The sequence below is a fragment of the Zingiber officinale genome, chromosome 6A, assembly GCF_018446385.1.
Source record: "Zingiber officinale cultivar Zhangliang chromosome 6A, Zo_v1.1, whole genome shotgun sequence".
NCBI lineage: Eukaryota > Viridiplantae > Streptophyta > Magnoliopsida > Zingiberales > Zingiberaceae > Zingiber > Zingiber officinale.
In genome coordinates this window covers 119,476,037-119,496,144 of record NC_055997.1, presented here as the reverse complement: position 1 = coordinate 119,496,144, position 20,108 = coordinate 119,476,037, and the positions used below count along the sequence as shown (strand labels likewise).

Sequence of the window (20,108 nt, the reverse complement as noted above, 5' to 3'; positions counted from 1 at the left end):
TTACAATTAAGTCCAAAAATGACTCTTAACTCATGAAACATGATGTCAACATGACTTTAACACATGAGAAGATCACGAAAGCATGCCTATACGGATCCAAATGTCATAACAAAATAATGGTTATCTGGGAGCACTAGAGGTGAGGATTTCTCTATCAGTAGTAAGCGAGGAGTCTGGGAAGTATGTGAGAACTCTCTTATATGAGATATGTCAGATTATCGTCGGAGTTTTATTGTACTTTTGCTCTTATATTACAGATTATATTTTCTCTCCACCAAACAGGCTTATGCCCAACCACAATATACTACTCATATTCCTTCCTTGCATATTTGGGCTTTTCTTTCATGGGAGACCTATATTTAACCATATGGCTTCAAGGTGGAGTGATGTGTATACTAGGAGCACTCAAATTTCAATCTGAAGAGGGTGATTTGGGGTGTCAGACTATGGCATTTCTGTTCCAGGTTTATGTTGTTGGTGTGACTGTCTTTTGGTAGGGTTGAGTTTAGACAAAAAGTGGTGCTAAAGTGGCTTTCAATCTCAAAAGTGGTACCATAACACTTGTGGCTCATCCATCGTTCAGTTGAAAGGTCCTTATCAGTCAATAATTGTAGCTGTTGGTATGTTGCTTTATCCAACTTTCACTCTTCAAATTCGTCTTGTGTTAGGTACTCCTCTCATTTTGCTTGGGTTGGTGACGAATCAGAATTGTCAACTGAGAAAAGTTGGTGAAAGGTAGTTCAAGCCTTGAATTGGTATATCAATTGGCCATGCTTCTAAATCCATTCTTTGTTTAGACTTTGAAACTAGCTCGTGCTTTTCTTGAGTATGAATTAATTCACCTCACTTAGATATTAAGTGGAGAGAGTAACATGGAAGTAGTGGGCCTTTCTTTTCAATTCGTTATCACCAAATTCTTTCTACTGCCTTCTTTTTTGGTGTTGGTGGGATGCAAATATTTTAATATCATTCCTGATTTTTGATAAACCTGCACATTATTTTTTTATAACACTTAAATGTAGTCTTCTGTATCATATTGTTAGATAGTTTTGGATTTCTAGAATGTCCTCTTATTGTGTACTTGAGTGTTTTTGAGTCATTCTAATATTATGTTAAGAAAAAAAAATGCTTTATCATATTTTTTCGTTCTTCTATTTGAGTTATATGTAGATTTAGTTAATATGGCATTGAATTTCCCAGAAAATTTCCCGTCTTGGTATCAAACTCGGAAGATGTATTCCATGAGCAGCAAAATCTGTTTTATTGTGTTTCCATGATTGTCATTCTCAACTCTAATCAGAATTTGTTCTTCATTTCACCTTAAAAAAAGAGGTCAATTTTATCGACGTTGATGAAAATTCTATAACTTGGATTTCATCTACCTCTCTGTATCTGAACCCAACACTTAGTCACCGAGACTACGAAAGGAGACTTGATATTTCTATGAGCACATATACACACTTGTATTGTAGACTCATACCTGAGTCCCAATAGCATAGACAAACTTAGCAGGCAATATCAAAGTTTCTGGTTATTTCTCATTGAACCAGGCGTTTAAATTGTATTTTTGTTCCTTCTGACTTATTTGGTGTATCATAATGCATAGCATTCTTTTTCTTTATATCCACCTCCTATAGGAATATGCTAGGCTACAATGACATAGGACGGCTTATTTGTCGAACTATATTTTTAAAGCTTCTATTTGTGGGTACTTGAGGAATTTTCCACATGACCCACCCTTCACATGATCATGTGGGAAACAGTGGGCTCTTCTTAATGGGTAGCGGATATGAGAATGCTAGTTGTTAGGATGAGTTTCTATGTGTATTTTTTCGATTTATTCTAGCGGTTGGTGGGAAATTTTCTTGTGGCTGGGCCGGTCGTCCTTGATTAATCATTTTTTTTTCATGATACCTTGTAAATCTGAATTCTCTACCATCTGAATTATTTACATTCCACTGGCAAACTTTGATCTTCATAATACTTTATCGGAAATAACGTATAATTTTTTCCCTCCATTGTTCTACTTTTTCATTGTTTTCATCATCCAGTTAAATGCTTTTGTTGAACTGATCTCAGTTGCAGCGGCAATCAAGGAAAATTTGACTGTTTTTCTTTTTCTGATTACGTCTCTTCATTTAATCTGTCTTCGACTTTAAGATGTTGAAGTGTTTATTCGCAGAGTTCTCGAAATGGAGCTTACATGAAGATGATGGTTGTCAGTTGTGTTCAGAAATCAGAATGAGAGATACATTTTTCTCCTTTTTTTTTTCCTTCTTGTAGTCCAGTAGGCATGTTCTCTTACAAATATGAAATTTGTATTTCATTCAATATGCCTTATAGTTGTTTTTTTTTGTTATTTAGAAATTGAAAGTTCTTTAAAAGGATTTTGTTTTAATTGTTCACTTGATAACCAAATGCCACCAAATATATGTGCTCCTAAAGTAAAAATAGGATATTTGTTATCAAATGTAACTAGAGACGATATCAAAGTAGTGTAAGATATTATCAGATTTTGTTCTCTCGGATGAGTTTAGTGGTTAGCATATGAGGTGTTATCATAATGAGGTTTGGGGTTTGAATTTGGTAAAGTTGAAGTAAATATTTCCCTTATGTGCTAGTCATTATTCCAAAGGTTAGTAATCGTTTGTGATTTACCTCCTCTGTGTTGGTCTTGGGATGGATTGACAGGGATGTTGTTACGGGTTGATGGGGATGTTGGGGGTGAAGAACGTATTCACTTTTTTGTCACAAAAAGATATTATAAGACTTTAAATAAATTACTTGATAAGTTTATTATAAATAATTCATGAGTTAACAAAATTATTTATAATAGATTGTGAGTCTCGTTTATCTAGCTTAAGAATTTATTTTGAATGTCAAATAAATAATAAAAATTTTATCCGACCAAATGTTAACGATGCATTTTAGCCAAAACTTATTATTTTCTCCACTGGTGGAAGCTGCTCAATTCCAAGCCAATCCAATATTGAAAAAAAAAATGATAAAAAAATGTAAAAAAAACTTAAAACCTACAAAATGGTGGTTATGATTGCCACGAATTCGTAGCTAAACTTATTCTTTTAAAAAAAACTTTAAATATTATTAACAGATCGATTTGTTAATCGTCACACGTCAATCGTGCAATTTGCACCACCAGGATTAGTTAGAGCTGGGAAAGCTTTGTTCTTGGATAGTTGGATCAATGTAAAAAACCTGCCTGCCAAAATTCTTAACTTCATACAGTTTCACAAGACTAAAAATAAAATAAGAAATCAACGGAAAAATAATTAAATTATCAAAAATAACTCAGAAAGTTTTTTTTTTTTAAAGAAAGGACAGTTTCGGTGCACGAAACTCTCGTCATACAAAATCCCGAGGAAAAATCCATTGTACACAGTCTTATCCTGTTTTTTACAAAAAATTATTTTCAAAATTCATGACCTTTTGATAACATGATAATAATTTTACTGTTACACTAAAACTCTCATTCAAAAAGTTTTTTTTTTAAATGCTCTAAAATTTTCAATAACATTATGCATTATCTGAGATTTCTATTTCAGTATGAAACTGATCAAACTAGCTATGTTACCATCCTAATTACCAAATCACTCAGGAGAGTATTTTGGCAGTAGGATAAAAAATTTAAAGCGTAGTTTGACAGCAGTTAACAACTCCCTTAGAGTATTTTAAAACAGAAATATCACTGAAAAGAAAAAGAGAAAGCAGTACCCTACTGTATCGATGCAGACGAGACTGCAACGCTCACAATGTCATCGACAGCAAGACATGCAACATTCTGTTTCTATCCTCATTAAAAAAGAAACGAAAATTGCTCCACGCTTTAATTACACAACACTGGTGCTAAAAAAACACTAGTATCAGTATTCCCATTTCTTAACCTCCATACCTTCTGGTGCACTTCCCTCAACCTTCTTTGAACCAACCTCTTTCCAGTTTGTTGACAAGACTGTGCCATTTGATTCCACCTGCATCAAAAGGAAGACAGTGTTTAGCACCTTGCTGAATCATCACAAACAAGCGTGTATAATCATGCAGCTTTTAAAACTCATTTGCTTTTAATCTATCTAGTTGATCACCATGGTGACATGTCAACTGTTGGCCTTCACCATTTTGCTCTACCGAATAGTCATTGAAAAACAAAATTGCTCAAACTTTACAGGTCATCTTGATAATGTTAGCAAAAAGTTGAGAGGCAAAGCAAAAAATTCCCTAACTACACATAAATAGAAATGCCCTAATTCTAGTCTCCGATACTTTGCACCTATTCCTTCCATAACTGTCATTTGGAAACTGTTAGCAAACTTGGATGGGGGGTTGGAGTTAAAAGGAAATTTCTCTCAAAGTTTGCAGGTCATGTTAATAACGTTATTAAAAAAACATGAGAGGCAAAATGAAGAAATGCCCAGTTATAATCACTGATCCTTTGGACACTTCTTATACTCCTTCCATAACCATATAAAAATACCATCATTCAACACACCTACTCCCCTAGTAATTTTGTAAATTTTAGAAACAAGTGTTGGACACTAAGCTACACAATTATGTCATATACTCGTATCCAAGCACTGAGTAACAAGGTTATAGCCACCCTCCGCGTTCAAAAGTTAAACAAAGGCTAGCCCTGGAGTGGCATCAGTATAACCATTGATTTAACACATTTCCAAGGATGTTATAGGAATGATGTCTTACAAAGGACTTGCTCATGGCCCGTCTTGTGTCTTCATCAGCATCATGGTAGATACCCTGAAAGAATTTGTTCAGGGCTGCATCACCGTCAAGTTTCTCCTCTTTCTCCTGAGAGAAACAAGACACACAAGAAATAAGAGAGGCATTGCCATGCAGCGTAAAGTTACAAGGTATTCAATGAGGGATGACATGAAATACATGAGTTTCAATGGCAAATTATTAACATACCTCCTTCTTCATTTGTGCTTCCAGCTTATCCCAATCAGTTTTGGACTTTGATGATGGATAGGATGGCTTCTGGACTGTGGTAGCTGCAAGATCAACAGCATGTTCAATACACAGTGAAAAAAAAACATTAATAATTGACTCATCACTGCTGATAGATGTGCTTTAGGACATAAGGCTTGATTTACTTAGGTGGAAGGATAGGAGAACAAAGGGAATGCAGAGAAGGATCACAAAATTGCACAGAGATCATGAACCCTGTAACATTTTCATGTTGCTTTCCCTCCCCCTTCCTTCGCCCCCATCTTGGATCTGAGTAAACTAAGCCTAAAGGAAAATAGAAATGAAAATCCTTGACTACCAGATATTCTAATTGGTAAAAGGTACAAAGATTTAAGAGTTACACTGCAACTGTTAATTACAAAGATCTAAAAGTTAAACGAAAAAACAATTAATAGTGTACACACTCAAAATTCTGAGACACCAAGTTGTACCTGGCAATGTATTTGCCCTCACAGGTACTGCATTCTCATTGTATTCCAGTGAAGTCCATGTAACAAGTTGCGCTTTTGAAAGACGGATTTCGACTTTTGTTGATAGAACCTGGTATCTACACTTTTCTGGTATAATCTGTTTGTTTAGAAATACAACTAAAATGGGATCAGGACGGAACATCGCAACAGATGGACTATGAAACATCAATCAATCAATCCAATAATGATTTTACCAAGTCATATTAAGAAAACAATTATAGTAAATGTAAGTGTTGCCCAACTGAGAAAGACAATATAGGACTCATATGGGGCGGAGCGGCACAAATCGAAATTTGACCATAGCAACAATAGCAAAGAAACATCAAGAGAAGTGGACCTTTGAAAATAAACGTGTCTGGAAGTGATACTCTTCATCAGGGGCATTTATGATAACGCTCAACTGAAAAGATGCAAAATTATATCATCAGTATCAAAGAAGTCATGACAGAAAAGGAAGGATTTAAACATGATATAACTAAATTAAAGTGTTTCATTATGATAATTGTCATACCATGCTATACCTTTTTAGAAAACACAGGTTTTTCCATGATACAACTAAATTAAGTGAAGAGTCAAATAATAAAAAAAACAAAAAGACTATGAATTGGTAGAGAGGAGCATACTATTTGTTCACCAAAGTCAACTGATACATTTTCAGCAGGAATACCCTTGGAAAAAATGGTCAAAACCACCTCCGTAGGAGTATTATAGTAATCATGCCTGCATTAAAAATGGAGTTAATGTATACTAAATCCAGTAAAAAATGCAGATTAAAATAAAAATAATAAAAAATTAGTGGCAATTTGCCAATTACAAAACCCACAAGCTCAAGTACTCATGTGCAAAGGAATCAACTACTCATGGGTTGGACAATAGAATGTGAGCATAATTTAAGGATATAGACATTTATGCTGCATTTGGTTAGGTGTAATGTAATCAAGCTTGTAATGTAATCAAATTTGTAGTGTAATATAATTAATATTACATTACTATGTTTGTAATCTTTGATTAAAGTGTGATTACATTTTTTTTGTTTGGTGACCATTATTTTTTATAATGAATGTAATTCATATTATTATAAAATCACAAAAATATCCTGTGACCTTTGCCGACAACAGTCGGGGACCAACGGCGGCAGCATCTGCGAGCAACGGTAGCCGACGACGGCAGCGACCGGCAGCAGCGACCGGTGGCGGCAGCTCGTGGTGGACCGATTGGTGCAAGAAATGGACTAGGGGTATATTTAGCATATTAAATCTCAGGGATGAAATATAATCCAGATTACATACTATTAGCTTTGTAATCGAGATTACAAAAGTTTATTGTCTTTTGTAATCCAAATTATATTACACAGATTACATTACATTACAGGTATAAAATTGTACCAAACAAAGTAATCAATCTTATAATGTAATCCTGATTATATTACAAAGCTTATTACCCCTCACTAAACACAGCCTTAATGAAATTCAATTATGTAAAAGATATTTGTTTAAAGGCAAGTAATAGTAATTAAATATTTTAAAATTTTTAATTGAGATTTAATTATTGAATGTAAAAATGGTAATAGAAACTTTAAAAATGAGCTATATTTTTTTCATAAAAATGTTAATACAAATGAGTAATGAACAGTTATCCAATTAGATTAAAAGTATATATACGTATATATTTTAGTTAAACAGTATATATTTAGATGTGCGAACATAATTGAAGACCATATAAATCGGTGCCAACCTATTTGGAAGCTACACTAAAAGAAATGTAATGCTGAATATATGTATGAGGACACTAGGATAAATAAATAAAACAGACTATGAAATCAAGAGAAATCAGGTATGTAACTCTGATTAATAATTAAATGATAAACCACCATATACCTGTATTTTGGTTTTTGTGGTGCTTCTTTTGTTTGACTTCGTAGATAAGGTGTTGCATGAGACCCATCTGTTTTTCCAGCAGTTGTATTTGATGATGGTACTGCTCTACTTGGCAATGCATTTGCTACTAGCTTTTGTTGCAAGTTAGCAGTTTCCTCTAAATAGACATGTATGGACAAAGAGAGATTTTGATGAATAAATGTCAAATAATGAAAAAGAATGGAAAGGAAGTTACAAAATCTGAGAACTAATCAACCTACAATACATTATCAAGCACTTAAAGTCTATTTCTTAGCATGCTCATTCATGGTCCTTTTTCACTGGAAAAGAAACAAAAATGTCAAAAGGTTTTATGAGATAATCAGGGATGCATTCAATTTTTTCATGCAATGTCTCTGTGCATCTAAACATAGCTAGTACAATGCATGTTATGGAAGAAATAATACTACAATCAAGAAGGTACCTGCTATGCGTTCATCACATTCCTTGATCAATTTAGAAAATCTCGTATCTCCAGGTGTCAACAAAGCACCAGCTTCGAGAGCTGCTTTTGCAGTCTGGTACTCTTCAAGTTTGATACAAGCAGTCCTGTTAGAGACCTACAAATGTCAGTATTCTTTCTTTGCGTGAGAACACACCAGCATTTTTTGAGCAATGAAGTGATAGTAAAAATTCAAGCTCACAAATAACACACAATATAGCCTTAAAAGGTAGCAGAACTAGGCAGGAATAACAAATTAATCCAATCAGTTCTCAACTAATACTAAAGCCAAGTAGAACCTTTTACAAACATGAAAGACATTGGCTGAGTTAATCTGTCTATACAATCAAATCAAAGGGAACTTCCAATTCACTAAATTTAAATTATAAACCAACTTAGAGTGTAGTGGTTCTAAAATTAGAAGTATTTTTCGTTTCACTTTATCATCCACCTCGATATCAGAGTTCAAATCATCTGTTGTTCCAAAGGTTGCTTGCCTGTCAACTAGGAAATCATATGGAATCAATGTCTGAGACAAATCAGCACAGTTAATATTTTGACATAAAGCTTTCACTCAAGTGCACGTTTTAACAACTTAGAATGAAATGAACTGCCAAAACAGCTTGATTTAGTTACTAATTAACTTCAAGCATGTAAAGTATACCTTATTATCAACTGTGAAATAATTGAAATTTTAAACCGAAACAGAGCTACATATGTAAATAGGCTATAGCAAAGAAGTAACAGAGCTTGCCATCTGAATTTAAAATAATTTAATAAAAATAACCATAAAATGATCCAGAAAACAGGATCAACAAGTGACAAAAAAAAAAAAAAACTAACCCCTTCCGCAGATATGCTTTAGGCATCGATGGATCAAGCTCAATTGCTCTATTTGCATCTGCAACTGCTTCTGCAGAATTTCTAGAAAAGGTTAAGTTTGAATAAAAAACATACAAGGATTAGGAGAACAAATGGCAGCAATTCGTTGAGTGGGCATTGTATACTAAAGTGCGTGTGAAAGACTTCTAAATGCTATCCACTCATTTGGAATGCTTAAATATCTTGGATGATTATAACTAGACAGAAAATATTAATGTCAAACATGCAAAATTCAAAAGAATGATGCTAAAGCTAAAGATCTTATCCGATATCAAAATTTTGCAAGTATATTTCTCATAGAAAATTTTATTTATGGACTCATAAGCCATAAATAATACTGCTAAATTCTAGTTCAATGGGATGCTCAAGAGAAACAAGAAGATGACAGCAAAAACTTAAGATTCCATCATAGTGGAAGCTGCTAGAATTTTTATCTGCTTTTGAAAAAGAAACAATAGTTTAAGTTCCATGAAGTTAAATATTTTCATCTGCAAATGCCAGCTTCATCTAAGAATTTGCCGATGTAACATGCATACAGTCAAAACTAACAAAATATGAAAGTCTATGCAACAGGTCTTGTGCAAAATGAATTTGAATAAGTTCGATTATTTGTCAAATCATAAAAATCTACTTTACAAAACCTTCGTTCTCTTCGCAATCAAACATCAATTGCAACAATTCGATAGATACCCAAGCATACCAACCAAATTTATGGTAGTCTACAAAGATACAAAAGGGGAAAGAGGAAACTAAACACACACACACACAAAAAAAAAACAAGAAAATGATGATTGATGAACCTTATCAACCTTGCTCATCTTGTTGGTAAAAAAACATCCATAATTTTAACCATGGTTTGCACACTGTTACTTTTTTACAGTGTTGCTTATGTAATAACTTGAAGATATTCCCGTTAGTTTTTAACACGAAAACTTAGTGGTTAAGGACAATTTTTCAACATAAAAAAATTTAAGCATCTGCCTACTAATCATGTCCGGACGATTCTACTTAAAAGAAGTGAAATATAAAGATGAATTCCAGCAGATACAATCGACTAGAACTTACCGATAATCATACCTCGACAATTGTGTCAAAAGATGCAAATCAATTATGATCCGACTAGAATGAAAATCTCAGTAAACTTTTTCACTCTCAAATAGTCAGAAAGAAAAAACATACTCCAAGTAACTTTGTACTGCTTATCCACATCATACTCTTAATCATTCAGGAACCCAAAACACACCCTAACTCTGCTTAATCTACGGATATTATCAAACGGCGAAGAAAGTAGAAATAAGTAAAGGAACTCATAAATACGAAGACGGCTTGAGGCGATTCATCAATGATTAGTTACCGGTGAAACTCCCGAGCTTAACGTTCGCCTGGGCGCGATCGGCGTACAGATCGGCGTTCTTGGGGTCGATTTCGAGGGCCTGCGTATAGAGATCGACAGCCAGGTCGAAGTTGTCGTCGACGAAAGCCTCGTTCGCCTTCGTCACGAGATCCGTAGCCATGGTCGAACGATATCGCGCGCGGGAGAGATCGAGATTGGAAAAGGGGAGAAACGGAAGCCTAATTGGAGAACCGTGGCGGCGGCTGTAAATAATTCTGGAGACTTCCTGTGTGCTTTCGGAGTCGGATGTGTAATCTCGGTTCCCTCCCGCCCGATACGAACAGCGGGCTCCTTCCTACCTTTTTCTCGGGTTCGGATTACTTCTAATCCGACCCAATCACGAGACTGCGTATGGTACTTGCTTCGGCCTTTACAAACGTACCCCATACTTGATAAGTATTTCTTACGCCCGATCCGTTTTGATGAATGGGCTATTGGATATACAAACGGGTTCCGATCTGCAGGAGCGAAGCCCAAACTGGCCGCTTCCTCTTATCGTCTCCGCCATCGTTCTCTAGTTGGTTGAGCAACAAAGCCGCTCTCAACTCCTCAAGAGCCCTAGCAAATGCAGTGCGTACTCCGTCTCTCGCCGCACCCAACTTTCCGACGCTGCTTCTGCAGGTGTTCCGCTCCAGACATCTCCCAGTACAGGGAGGCCTTTGGCCGGAGAATGACCATCGCTGGAATTAAACCCCATCATCGAATCGGTGCTCAAATATCTTCCTTTTCATCTTTTTGTGCTTTTCCGTGCTTTCCTTACTTTAATGAATGAAGTTATTTGGTTTGCCGGCAGCTTTGGGTGTCTCGGGCGGCCCAGATAGCATGGCACTGTGCGTCTTAACGGCGGGATGGAAGTTGAGCGGTTTCAACGGCAAGACCGAGAGTTCAGGGTTTATTGAAGGGCTTGTGGCTATCATAGTGGACCATAGATTGCGGGCCGAGAGCACGGAGGAGGCGATTTTGGTTCGTGATAGAGTTAACAAAATGGGTAATCAATTGTTGCATGTTTGTGTCTTGCATGTCGTGTTCCTGGTTTCTATATTAGTGATTTTGGAATTTCTTGCATTAGGTATCATGTGCCAGATTGAGAATTGTGATTGGTCGCATGGTCGGCCGAAGCATGGTCATGTACAAGAGGCTGCTCGTGAAATGAGGTCCTCTACTTCCTTTTTCCCTTCCAGAATTAAATCTTCTATGTAGCTATCGTCAATGTAATTCTTTGAACTTACTCTAAGGCACCTGATTAATTGGTGTTGGAAATAGATAAACAATCAAACTAGTGTGTAACTCTAACAACAATTTACTAGGGTCTAACTGTTAATTTGTGTGTTTTTTTTAAGTTTTGTACGTGTTGTACATGTTGATTGAATACTGGATTTTAGTAACCATATGGAATTGTAAGTTATGAGTATGGAGGAAAACTTAAATAGGTGGATCTAGCTTCTTTCTGAACACTTGTTAAGACCATAAGATTTTTAAACGAGTTTTTTTTTTTTTTTTTGCACCTTCACTAGTTTGTGATTGATTAGTAAAAATCTCAGGTATCAAATCTTTCAGGATGTCTGTGTCAAGCAACACATTGGAGTTTTGCTTATTGCACACCATGCAGATGACCAGGTCTGAGTTCTTTAATTCAGTTTGCTCACAAGTTTAGAATTTTCAGTGCAAGTAGAGGAATCGTACATATCTTTGTGCTCTCCTTTTCTTCTGGTACTTTGTGTGTGAACTTGCTTACTATCATTTTAGATGTTTTCTTCAGAGCATCTACATCAGATACTCTATTCAAAAATTTTACCTTAAATTTTGGATAGGTTAGCTAAAAAATCTTTGCATCAGCTACCTTATCCATTCCCTAAATTATGCATTTATGAACAGTACTTCTCTAAATTTAGGGAATGGATTCCATTCCCTAAACATTATAGAGGAGAGAGAAGAAATAGGGAAGTTGATATATGATGTATTGAAAAGTGGATATCCAAATTTAATAAAGTAACTTATTTACCCTAAATTATGCATTTTGGATAGGGATGCTGGTGTGGATGCTCTTATATGTATGTGGTTTCTTAGTATTGCCAACTAATAAATGAAAGCTTTGGAAATTGGGTTGTCTCTTAGTAAAAATTCCTAGTTGACTGCTTCTAGAATTTTGGGTATCTCATAATTCTTATCTTAATTTATTTGTTGAAAATACAATTACTGCAGGTGGAGCTCTTAATTCTTAGATTATCACGTAATAGTGGAGTTCTTGGACTTTCGTGCATGGCATTCATCTCACAATTGTTTCCCTTGCCACTAGGAGGTAGTGAGAATTCTGATGGTATTTTGTTGGTGCGACCTATGCTAGAATTTAATAAAGATGACATGTACAATGTGAGTTACTATAACATCTTAAGCCTTTTCGGTAACTGTGTGCGTGTTTAGATTACTAATTTATTATTATTTATACTTTTGTTTCCAGATATGCCAAGGAGCTAACCAAGATTGGGTGGAAGATCCGACAAATCAAAGTCCGTTGTACACTCGTAACAGAATACGAGCCAGTCTAAGGAGCTTCTCATCAGGTAATACTTAGATATTAGATCTTTTTGATTTGATATAAGTTGTTGGATAACTTAGGTACTATATCAAGATAACCTGGTAATGTTTGATATTTCACACCAGGTAATGCTGATGTCTCACTTTTGAAGAAGGATCAGTCTACTTGATTATGTATTCCTTGTGACCGAGGCATATATAAAAAATTATCATGCACTTTTTTCCCCTACATGTACCTATAGATGCAACTTGAAAACATTATGAAAGGATCCTAAAAGCTTAGAACTTCTGCTTGTGAATCCCTTCATGAAAACTTATATTCATTTTTTATTTTGGTACGATAATTATAAAGATTCAATTCTTTCATGTGTACTATTTAATGATTATTTATAGACACTTTTTTCAATCTATATTAGTATATTCACATTGCTGTGTCTTTGAATTTCTTCTCCCAGATCATTTTCAATTAGAATCACATAGACTTATCTCTGCTTGTCGGCTAGTTCGTGCATATGTTGAGACTGTTTGCCTTAAGATGATAAAGGACTCTGTGACCATCATGGAGGTAGGTTTGATTCTTCTACAGAAAATACCTCTGATTAAGCTGCTTGAAGCATATTTTCTGATATGATTCAGGTTTTGTTGAGGTCATGGATTTTGTAGGTTGCAAGTTAAGAACCTACTGGATAGTGGATTCAAAGCAGAAGTCTATCTGAGTTTGTTGTTGTATTGAGTGGATTAGTATTATTTGAACTGGGATTGCTTTCACTTATAACTAGCTCATATAAGTAAAAAAAAATGTATATGATTCATGGAAGTGGATCTGGTTTACTGGTTTCACAGGGAAATTTGAAACTTTTTAGTTTTAATATTCCAAACTGAAACTCAACCAAAATCAATTCAGAAGATTTGAAACTTAAACAAATTTATCACTTTTGTTTAAGTTCAGTTCAGTTTTAAATCAAAAAATAAAACATGAATGTAAATCAAGAGAAGCCCAATCAAAATACATGGTTTCTGCTGATTAACAAGAAAAGGTCCGATCAAAATATAATTTAACAATAGGAGATGCATATACATTACAACAACAACCAAGCCACTGGGAGATGCATATACATTATGAAAAAAAATCAAACTATTATATCACTGGTTCATAATAGAGGAATTATGACCTGATGATGAATGTGTCTATTGTATTGGCTTTTAGTGATTATATATACTTCAAACAGAAGTTGTTGACTTCACTTACTATATAAAACAAAACTAATAAACCTATAAACTATTTTTTCAGTTTTGATAGATTTCATTTGAATTGATTTAGCAATGGTGGTTTATAGATGCCCACTAGTGGAAGTGACCATGGGTTATTGTTGTCAACAAATGTATGATATTTAAAGTGGAAAATTTTAGAGCTGGAATGAACAAGTTTACTGTACTATGAATTGTGATAATCAGGTAGATAAGTTATAACTGGATGTAAGTGGCACATTGAATTAACTATTTCAAAAAACCAAATTAATTTGATGGAAAACATGAGTAAAAGACATCTTTATACTGATAACTATCTTCAGCTAATTATATGTTGCTGTTGCAGCTTGGATATGCAGTTATTGATCTAGTGAAGTTAATGCCATCTTGCATTGATGACCTTTGCTTGTCAAGATATGCAGCATGGATTTTACAGGTAACAGTTGCTCATTTTCTTTCTATCCTGAAAGTGCCTTGTACACTTGAGAGACATATTGGCATTTACTTTGTATGCCAGTTCTTAGTTGACTTCTTAAATAAATTCTTAATCTTAACTTACAGTTCATTTCCCAAAGGCACAGACCTATTCGTGGGCATACCTCCCAGATGCTGCTGGACTACATCCGGAACTTCCCATGCAAGGTTTTTCAGCTTTTCTATATTGTGGTATTTTACTCTGCTTCCTGTTGGACTTATCTCGAATAGAATTGATTTATTATCATTATTTTAGTGAGGTATTAACCCAAATATCTTGGTGGAAATCTGTTATTTCTTTTATTATTAGTTGCCTTCTATATTTTGAATTTTGTGGGTTCAATACTTCTGTAGTTCTAGCTATTGGAGTTATATAACTATTCACTTATTTGCTGGGAAGTTTCTGAAATATACTACAATTGAACATAATCTATTTGAAATTACAGCAAGTTTTAATTTGTGAGTGAAATTTGGTCCTTTAGAAGCAAAACAACACACATGAAACTATGCTCCCTGATGCTAAAACATGAGTACTGGTTTGTTTCAATTTATAGCATAGTGATGATTCATTCAGGTTTATTTAGTTTTTCCAAAATGATGATCAAAATAGGTTTTCTGAAATCAATTGCATTGAACATGCTAGTTAAAACTATAAATTCAATAGATATATACAAAAGGAATACTTTCTTGTTTTGTCAATTCTATTTAATCATGTTATTCTGCAATTCCACAGACCTCACTCACTGTTGCTGGCTGTTACCTTTCCCCTGCTCCACAATCCAAAGGCACAAAACTTTTGATTTGTTGTTCTGTTGATTCACTTCAATCATCGAAGATGGGGTTGTCTTTGATGTACTCATCTGGGGATAGATCTTTGTTGCATAATGAGATTCATCAGATAATTGCAGATGCAAAATCATACTCTGATCAATTTTTCCTTGAAGCTTCTGATGTATCCCTCATGCATGCAAACTCTTCTGTGTCTGTTCTAACTGAAGCAAGAAGGCGTAATCTTATAAGTGACTCGACATTAAAATTTATCTCCTTGTTGCAAGCAGAGGAAAACGAGAAGTTTAGTTCCAAAGGAGTTGAAAGTGACCCTGATTTGAGACACAAGGTAAAATGTGCTGGTGCTCCAAGCATAAGTATTCTTCCTGGGCAAACATGTTTCTTCATGAACAGGTTCTTGGTCACATGGAGAATCCATGGACATGTTGAAGGAGATGGATATTCTTTGGAGGGAATACAAGACCAGTCTTGTCAAATTTGCAGGGTTGAACCAGATATGACATTTCAAGTACGATGTATGGTTGAGGCAGATTGGTTGTTTCTTGGAAATATTTTGAAGAACCAAGTATCTAAAGATGTCGGAGCTTATGCTGACACCTCAATAAATGGCTTGATTAAAACTGCAGAAAAGAAAATGGAGCATTTCAGATTCATTCATTGGTCAGCACAAAGTGCTTTAAAGGTTTTGAAATCAATTCCACTGCCTGCAAGGAAGGGGCTGCCTGTGCTTGTTACTTCAGAAGGTTTACTTGTTAGTATCCCAGTAAGTTTCTGGACACATTTATTACTTCTAATCATTCATGAAATGTTTGTGGCTGATGTGCATTATTCTTTTCATCTATACTTTTGGTAAAAATCTAGCCTCCCAAGCAGGTTAGTGTGTGCTTGGTTTTCTCAGTGAATATGTTTCACTGAATATCTAAAATGGATTATTGAAGAGGGGTAGAAAAGAGATCAAAGTAGATATTAGTTTATTGCATTGAGCTATGGATGGTCTTTTTTATTTTGCTTGTTTGAATGTTAGTGTCTAAGTTGATATTAATATTTTGAGGTGAAATTCTCTTGAAAGGATTGATACTTGAGAACCTTGTGTAATTTATTATATACACAACAATATCTTATTTGGAATCTAAATCTTGCTAAGAATTACTTTCCATGTTTTTGGTATGCTTTCATTGATCATAAATGTAGTTTTCCTAGACTAATGTGTGCCATTAATCTATTAACTGAACTAAGTGAGAAGGATAAATTTCGGGGGAAAAAATAATGCATTATTATGTATGGTGCTTCTCAATAATGAGCAAGAGATACTTTATTTTAAAAAATTCTAGGGTCATTATATCTGCTCTACATGAATCATAAACCGATGATTGTAGTAAAAGATGATTATGTTCACCTCAAGCGCCCCTTATAGTCCGTCCCCAAGTTATGTGAAGGGAGGTAAATCATGAGGTTCGTCTATAGCCGACTGCCAAGTGACTAGGGAGTGAGAGGAGTTTTTTCTCTAAGGGCATGTGCTCGTCGGGAATTGATCCTGCTAGTAAATATGTCATCCTCTAACTAACTGGGCATCGATTGAACAATGTAAAGGAGTCTAAATTCATTGTAGTACTCCTAGAATAACTGTTAATGGACATCAATGAATGTTTTTTTTCTTCCATATTTTATGTGCCATAAAACAGCTTTTCAACTCTTTTTTTTTTTCTTTGTTCCTTTTTCCTTGCATAGATACTGTATGTATTCTTCTACTGTCAACAAGAAAATGGGCTTTCACAATCACAGGTTCACTTTGTAAATCTGTAATCCCAGTGAATCTTATTAGTAGAACTTTGTTTATTGCCTTAATCAGAGGATGATAGTATTGTAAAACAAGAAAACACAGTGCAAATAATGAATTTCGTATTGAATAGGTCATGGATTCTAAGTTAAAAATGTATTGCAATTCGCGCAGACTAATCTTTTACTTCTCATCTTCAGAGCATCGGTTTCAGTGTTTGTCCCCTCCTTGAAGCAGTTTCAGTATTCAAGCCCAAAGTTCCACTTGGAGGAGGTTATAGTTCCTACATTTGAAATCAGGTGAACCTAGAAAACAACTTTCCATAGCCATTCTAAATCGCAGAATAAACAATAACTCCTTCCAGGTAGATTGGAATAGAGATTTAAGTTCAACAAGACCTGAACTATGAAGCAAATGTTTGGTTGAAGCTAGCCTAAAACAGTCAGAATTTTGTGGGCCCAATCTCATGTTCCTGGCACAGCTGCCACTCGACTCGGTACAGGACTCATGCAGTGGTAGTTGGATAAGTGGTAGAACATTTGAACTACTTTTAGAGATCCATTTTGCTTCAAGGATGCTGGAGATTCATAATCACCAGCTTTGCATGAACTCTTCACAAGCTATTCAACACTGGTGATATCCTTTCAGCTCTTAAACTATCTATGCAAAGCAATTGTTGACGTCTTTTCCAAAAAAGTACTCTCTGCACACATTTGTAGATGATGTTACAGTATACCTGTGCTGTATCTCATTGACTTCTTGTTTGATAAGGTCTTCCAATAGAGCCAAAAGGACCACTCATCGAGCAACTGCCCTGCAACTTTACTGTCTCTCCCAAAGTGAACTCTCCACGTACGTGCTTCAGTCGTCAACACAAAATGAACATTTTTGTTTGTCTTCTCCTCAAATCTACCAACTATTGTTTCTTTTCACGCGTCGTTTTTCTTCGACTGATGAAGAATCCAATCTTGGTTCTAACTTTTCCAGTGTTGACCGTTCATTGATATGAGCTTTGAGGGATCCTTGTGTTAGAAAAAGCAAACAACAAAGAGATGGGCACTGATCCTCATGCTGTCTCATAGTGCAATAATTCATGATGTGTTGTGTTGGCTGTATTAATTAATGTTAATTAATTTTGATAATCAGATCATATCATGTTACCTCTTGCTAGATTTATTTAAAATTTTAATAGTTTCTTTTAATAAATTGGTATTTCTGAACATGTTTTGCAATCATTGTACTTATAAGCATTCAATAATAAAAAATATACTTTTTTTTTTTAAACAATCACAATTTAATTAAAAAAAATCGTAGCCTTTTCTTCATTTTTTTATCTAGCAAAGTTGCTACCGTGAGTATAGTGGGAAAAATTTTAAAATAGATATAAACAGTAAAGTTATTACAAAAATAAATAAAATTAAAATTTTTTACAAATATAGATGAGAGGTGTTCATATTTGGGATTTAAATCCCGGTTCTTTTTTTTTAATTTATTTTATTAAATTTCGGGATTTAAATCCCGGATATGATGAATTACCGGGATTTAAATCCCGGTAATTTTTTTTAATGTCATTTGCTTAAGTTTTATTTTTAAAAAAAATATATAATTATTAATTTTATATTGTGCAGCATCTGGTTTCGCACTCCGCTTGTGGACAAGTTTAATTTGCATGACGCGGCTGCATGCAAAGAGAAATCAAATCGAATCTTAATCGCGGAAATTTCGCTGACATACAGCGCGTGGAAATTTCGCTGACATACAGCGCGCGGAAATTTCGCTGACATATTACGGGAATCCTGCTGATTGATTAAATGAGCCGGAATCAAATTGGCAGGACAAATTGATTAATTGAGGAACAGTGATTAATTAACATGCGTAGTGCATCAATTCTCTTTATAAATGTGAAGCGAGGCTCTGAAGCGAAAGCTTTCAAAGCAATTGAGGCTGCGAACGAGCTAGGAAGAGCAAAATCGTGATAAAACAGGTAATTTTTTTATCTCGAGAGCATTTCTACAAGTAGATTAAAATTTTATTTATCTTCCGGTATCGGTTGCTTAAATTTTAAATAAATGAATTAAGAACCGGTAAGGATGTTTCATGTGCAATATCCGTAAGCAGATGAGTTCTCAATAATTGTTGCTATTTTTCGCTATGCAAAGGCATGATTCTTATAAACCTAGCTTAGAGGGTATAACGATGTAGCAATTTTAGTGAGGAGAACTTGGTTCATGTCTTGATTGATTCTACGGTCTGTTGAGTGATTGAGCAACGTTGTTTTCATAATTGGCATGATCGATTTTTCTGTTGAATAGTTAATTTCATAAATTGTGCTAATCAGTTATGCAAGGATGCTAATAATTTTATAAGTCTTTTTTTTTTGTTTTATTTTATAATCATTTATTATAAATTCTTTATAATGTTCTGTTCGTTCTTACTTTTCCTTTTTGGCTTCCTATAACAAGATCAAAAGTATTTAATAAATGCTTATGACAATAATAACAAAAAGAAATAAAAAAATGATGAAACGAACATGATAATTGTGATCATGAGCTTCTTGTTATATTAAAATTTAGCACAAAAAAAACCAGAAAATCATAAGTTGTAAAAAAAAATTGTATTCATATCGAATAACGTTTCCCTTATAACTCAATTAAAACAAGCTGTGTAATAAACAAATGTTATTTTACCTTGGACGAATGCCTCTTTCTTAACATATAATGGGTTCAAAATTAGGAAACTTCTCAAGATCTATCAAATAATTTCAGTTGAATAAGATTTAAAATAATCTTGATCAAGAAAATCATTGTCTTTCAAAAAAGTCTTGTTCAAGAACATCCATAAAGCTAAGAAAAAACATATTAAATAATGTAGTGAAAATATATAGTGTTTGTATCCTATGTAGTTTTTATATTAGATTTGTATTATAACTCGTTAGTAATTTAGTTGTATAGGTTTTTACTTTTTTTAAAGTATTATTAAGCATAATGTAATTAGTACATTTAGTTTATTATTAAATAAAATTTTGATGTGTTTAAAATAACCTTATCTTGACAATAAATTTGAATTTTAAACTAATGAAAAATATTAATTTAAGAGATGTGAAAATAAAAAATAATGTATTTCATTAGTTTAATTAAAAAAACGTGTTATGATATTTTGTTTGTTGAGAATTTCTTTATGTTTA

The 20,108-nt window shown here is 34.3% G+C and overlaps 3 protein-coding genes across 16 annotated transcripts in view; 2 read left to right on the top strand and 1 right to left on the bottom strand.

The window, feature by feature from the left end:
* Positions 1–20,108, top strand: part of LOC121997728 (RING-H2 finger protein ATL67-like) — a 168,632-nt gene that overhangs the window by 4,112 nt on the left and 144,412 nt on the right. The window contains exons 2-3 of one of the 4 annotated variants that reach the window (XR_006116357.1): positions 669–735; positions 2,183–2,496. The exons of 1 other annotated variant lie outside the window; for it this stretch is intronic. The gene's annotated coding sequence lies outside the window, so the exon portion shown is untranslated. Of the gene's footprint in view, positions 1–668; positions 756–2,182; positions 2,497–20,108 lie in introns of those variants that run through there. 2 more of the 4 variants (XR_006116358.1, XM_042552321.1) reach the window with 2 other exon arrangements.
* Positions 3,686–10,300, bottom strand: LOC121997725 (protein SGT1 homolog). The gene is made up of 10 exons (XM_042552311.1): positions 10,063–10,300; positions 8,670–8,739; positions 7,809–7,933; positions 7,346–7,502; positions 6,092–6,188; positions 5,806–5,868; positions 5,430–5,565; positions 4,939–5,021; positions 4,714–4,818; positions 3,686–3,989 (listed from the first exon to the last, which is right to left on the bottom strand). Exons 1-10 carry the CDS (start codon positions 10,220–10,222, stop codon positions 3,882–3,884), a joined length of 1,104 nt encoding a protein of 367 aa, XP_042408245.1. The 5' UTR covers positions 10,223–10,300; the 3' UTR covers positions 3,686–3,881.
* Positions 10,586–18,089, top strand: LOC121997719 (tRNA(Ile)-lysidine synthase-like). 11 transcript variants are annotated; one of them, XR_006116356.1, is made up of 13 exons: positions 10,586–10,808; positions 10,895–11,089; positions 11,171–11,255; positions 11,643–11,718; positions 12,304–12,471; positions 12,560–12,662; positions 13,092–13,201; positions 14,231–14,320; positions 14,446–14,526; positions 15,092–15,910; positions 17,125–17,620; positions 17,696–17,776; positions 17,912–18,089. XR_006116356.1 is itself a non-coding variant. In XM_042552302.1 (12 exons), exons 1-11 carry the CDS (start codon positions 10,667–10,669, stop codon positions 17,215–17,217), a joined length of 1,962 nt encoding a protein of 653 aa, XP_042408236.1. In that variant the 5' UTR covers positions 10,586–10,666; the 3' UTR covers positions 17,218–17,223; positions 17,289–18,089. The 11 variants fall into 11 exon arrangements, 5 of the variants coding, with proteins under 5 accessions (XP_042408236.1, XP_042408234.1, XP_042408232.1 ...); XR_006116353.1 differs by having other exon boundaries at positions 14,446–14,550; XR_006116355.1 differs by having other exon boundaries at positions 17,696–18,089.

Bases quoted from the DNA above. Each gene is read 5' to 3' on its own strand.
- LOC121997725 (XM_042552311.1), bottom strand. From the start codon at position 10,222: ATGGCTACGGATCTCGTGACGAAGGCGAACGAGGCTTTCGTCGACGAC. The intron at 5,566-5,805 runs GTCCACTTCTCT...CTAAACAAACAG, and splicing joins AGACACGTTTATTTTCAAAG to ATTATACCAGAAAAGTGTAG. The intron at 3,990-4,713 runs GTAAGACATCAT...CTTTTGATGCAG, and splicing joins GGGCCATGAGCAAGTCCTTT to GTGGAATCAAATGGCACAGT.
- LOC121997719 (XM_042552300.1), top strand. From the start codon at position 10,667: ATGCAGTGCGTACTCCGTCTCTCGCCGCACCCAACTTTCCGACGCTGC. The intron at 12,663-13,091 runs GTAATACTTAGA...TTCTTCTCCCAG, and splicing joins TCTAAGGAGCTTCTCATCAG to ATCATTTTCAATTAGAATCA. The intron at 14,321-14,445 runs GTAACAGTTGCT...CTTAACTTACAG, and splicing joins ATGCAGCATGGATTTTACAG to TTCATTTCCCAAAGGCACAG.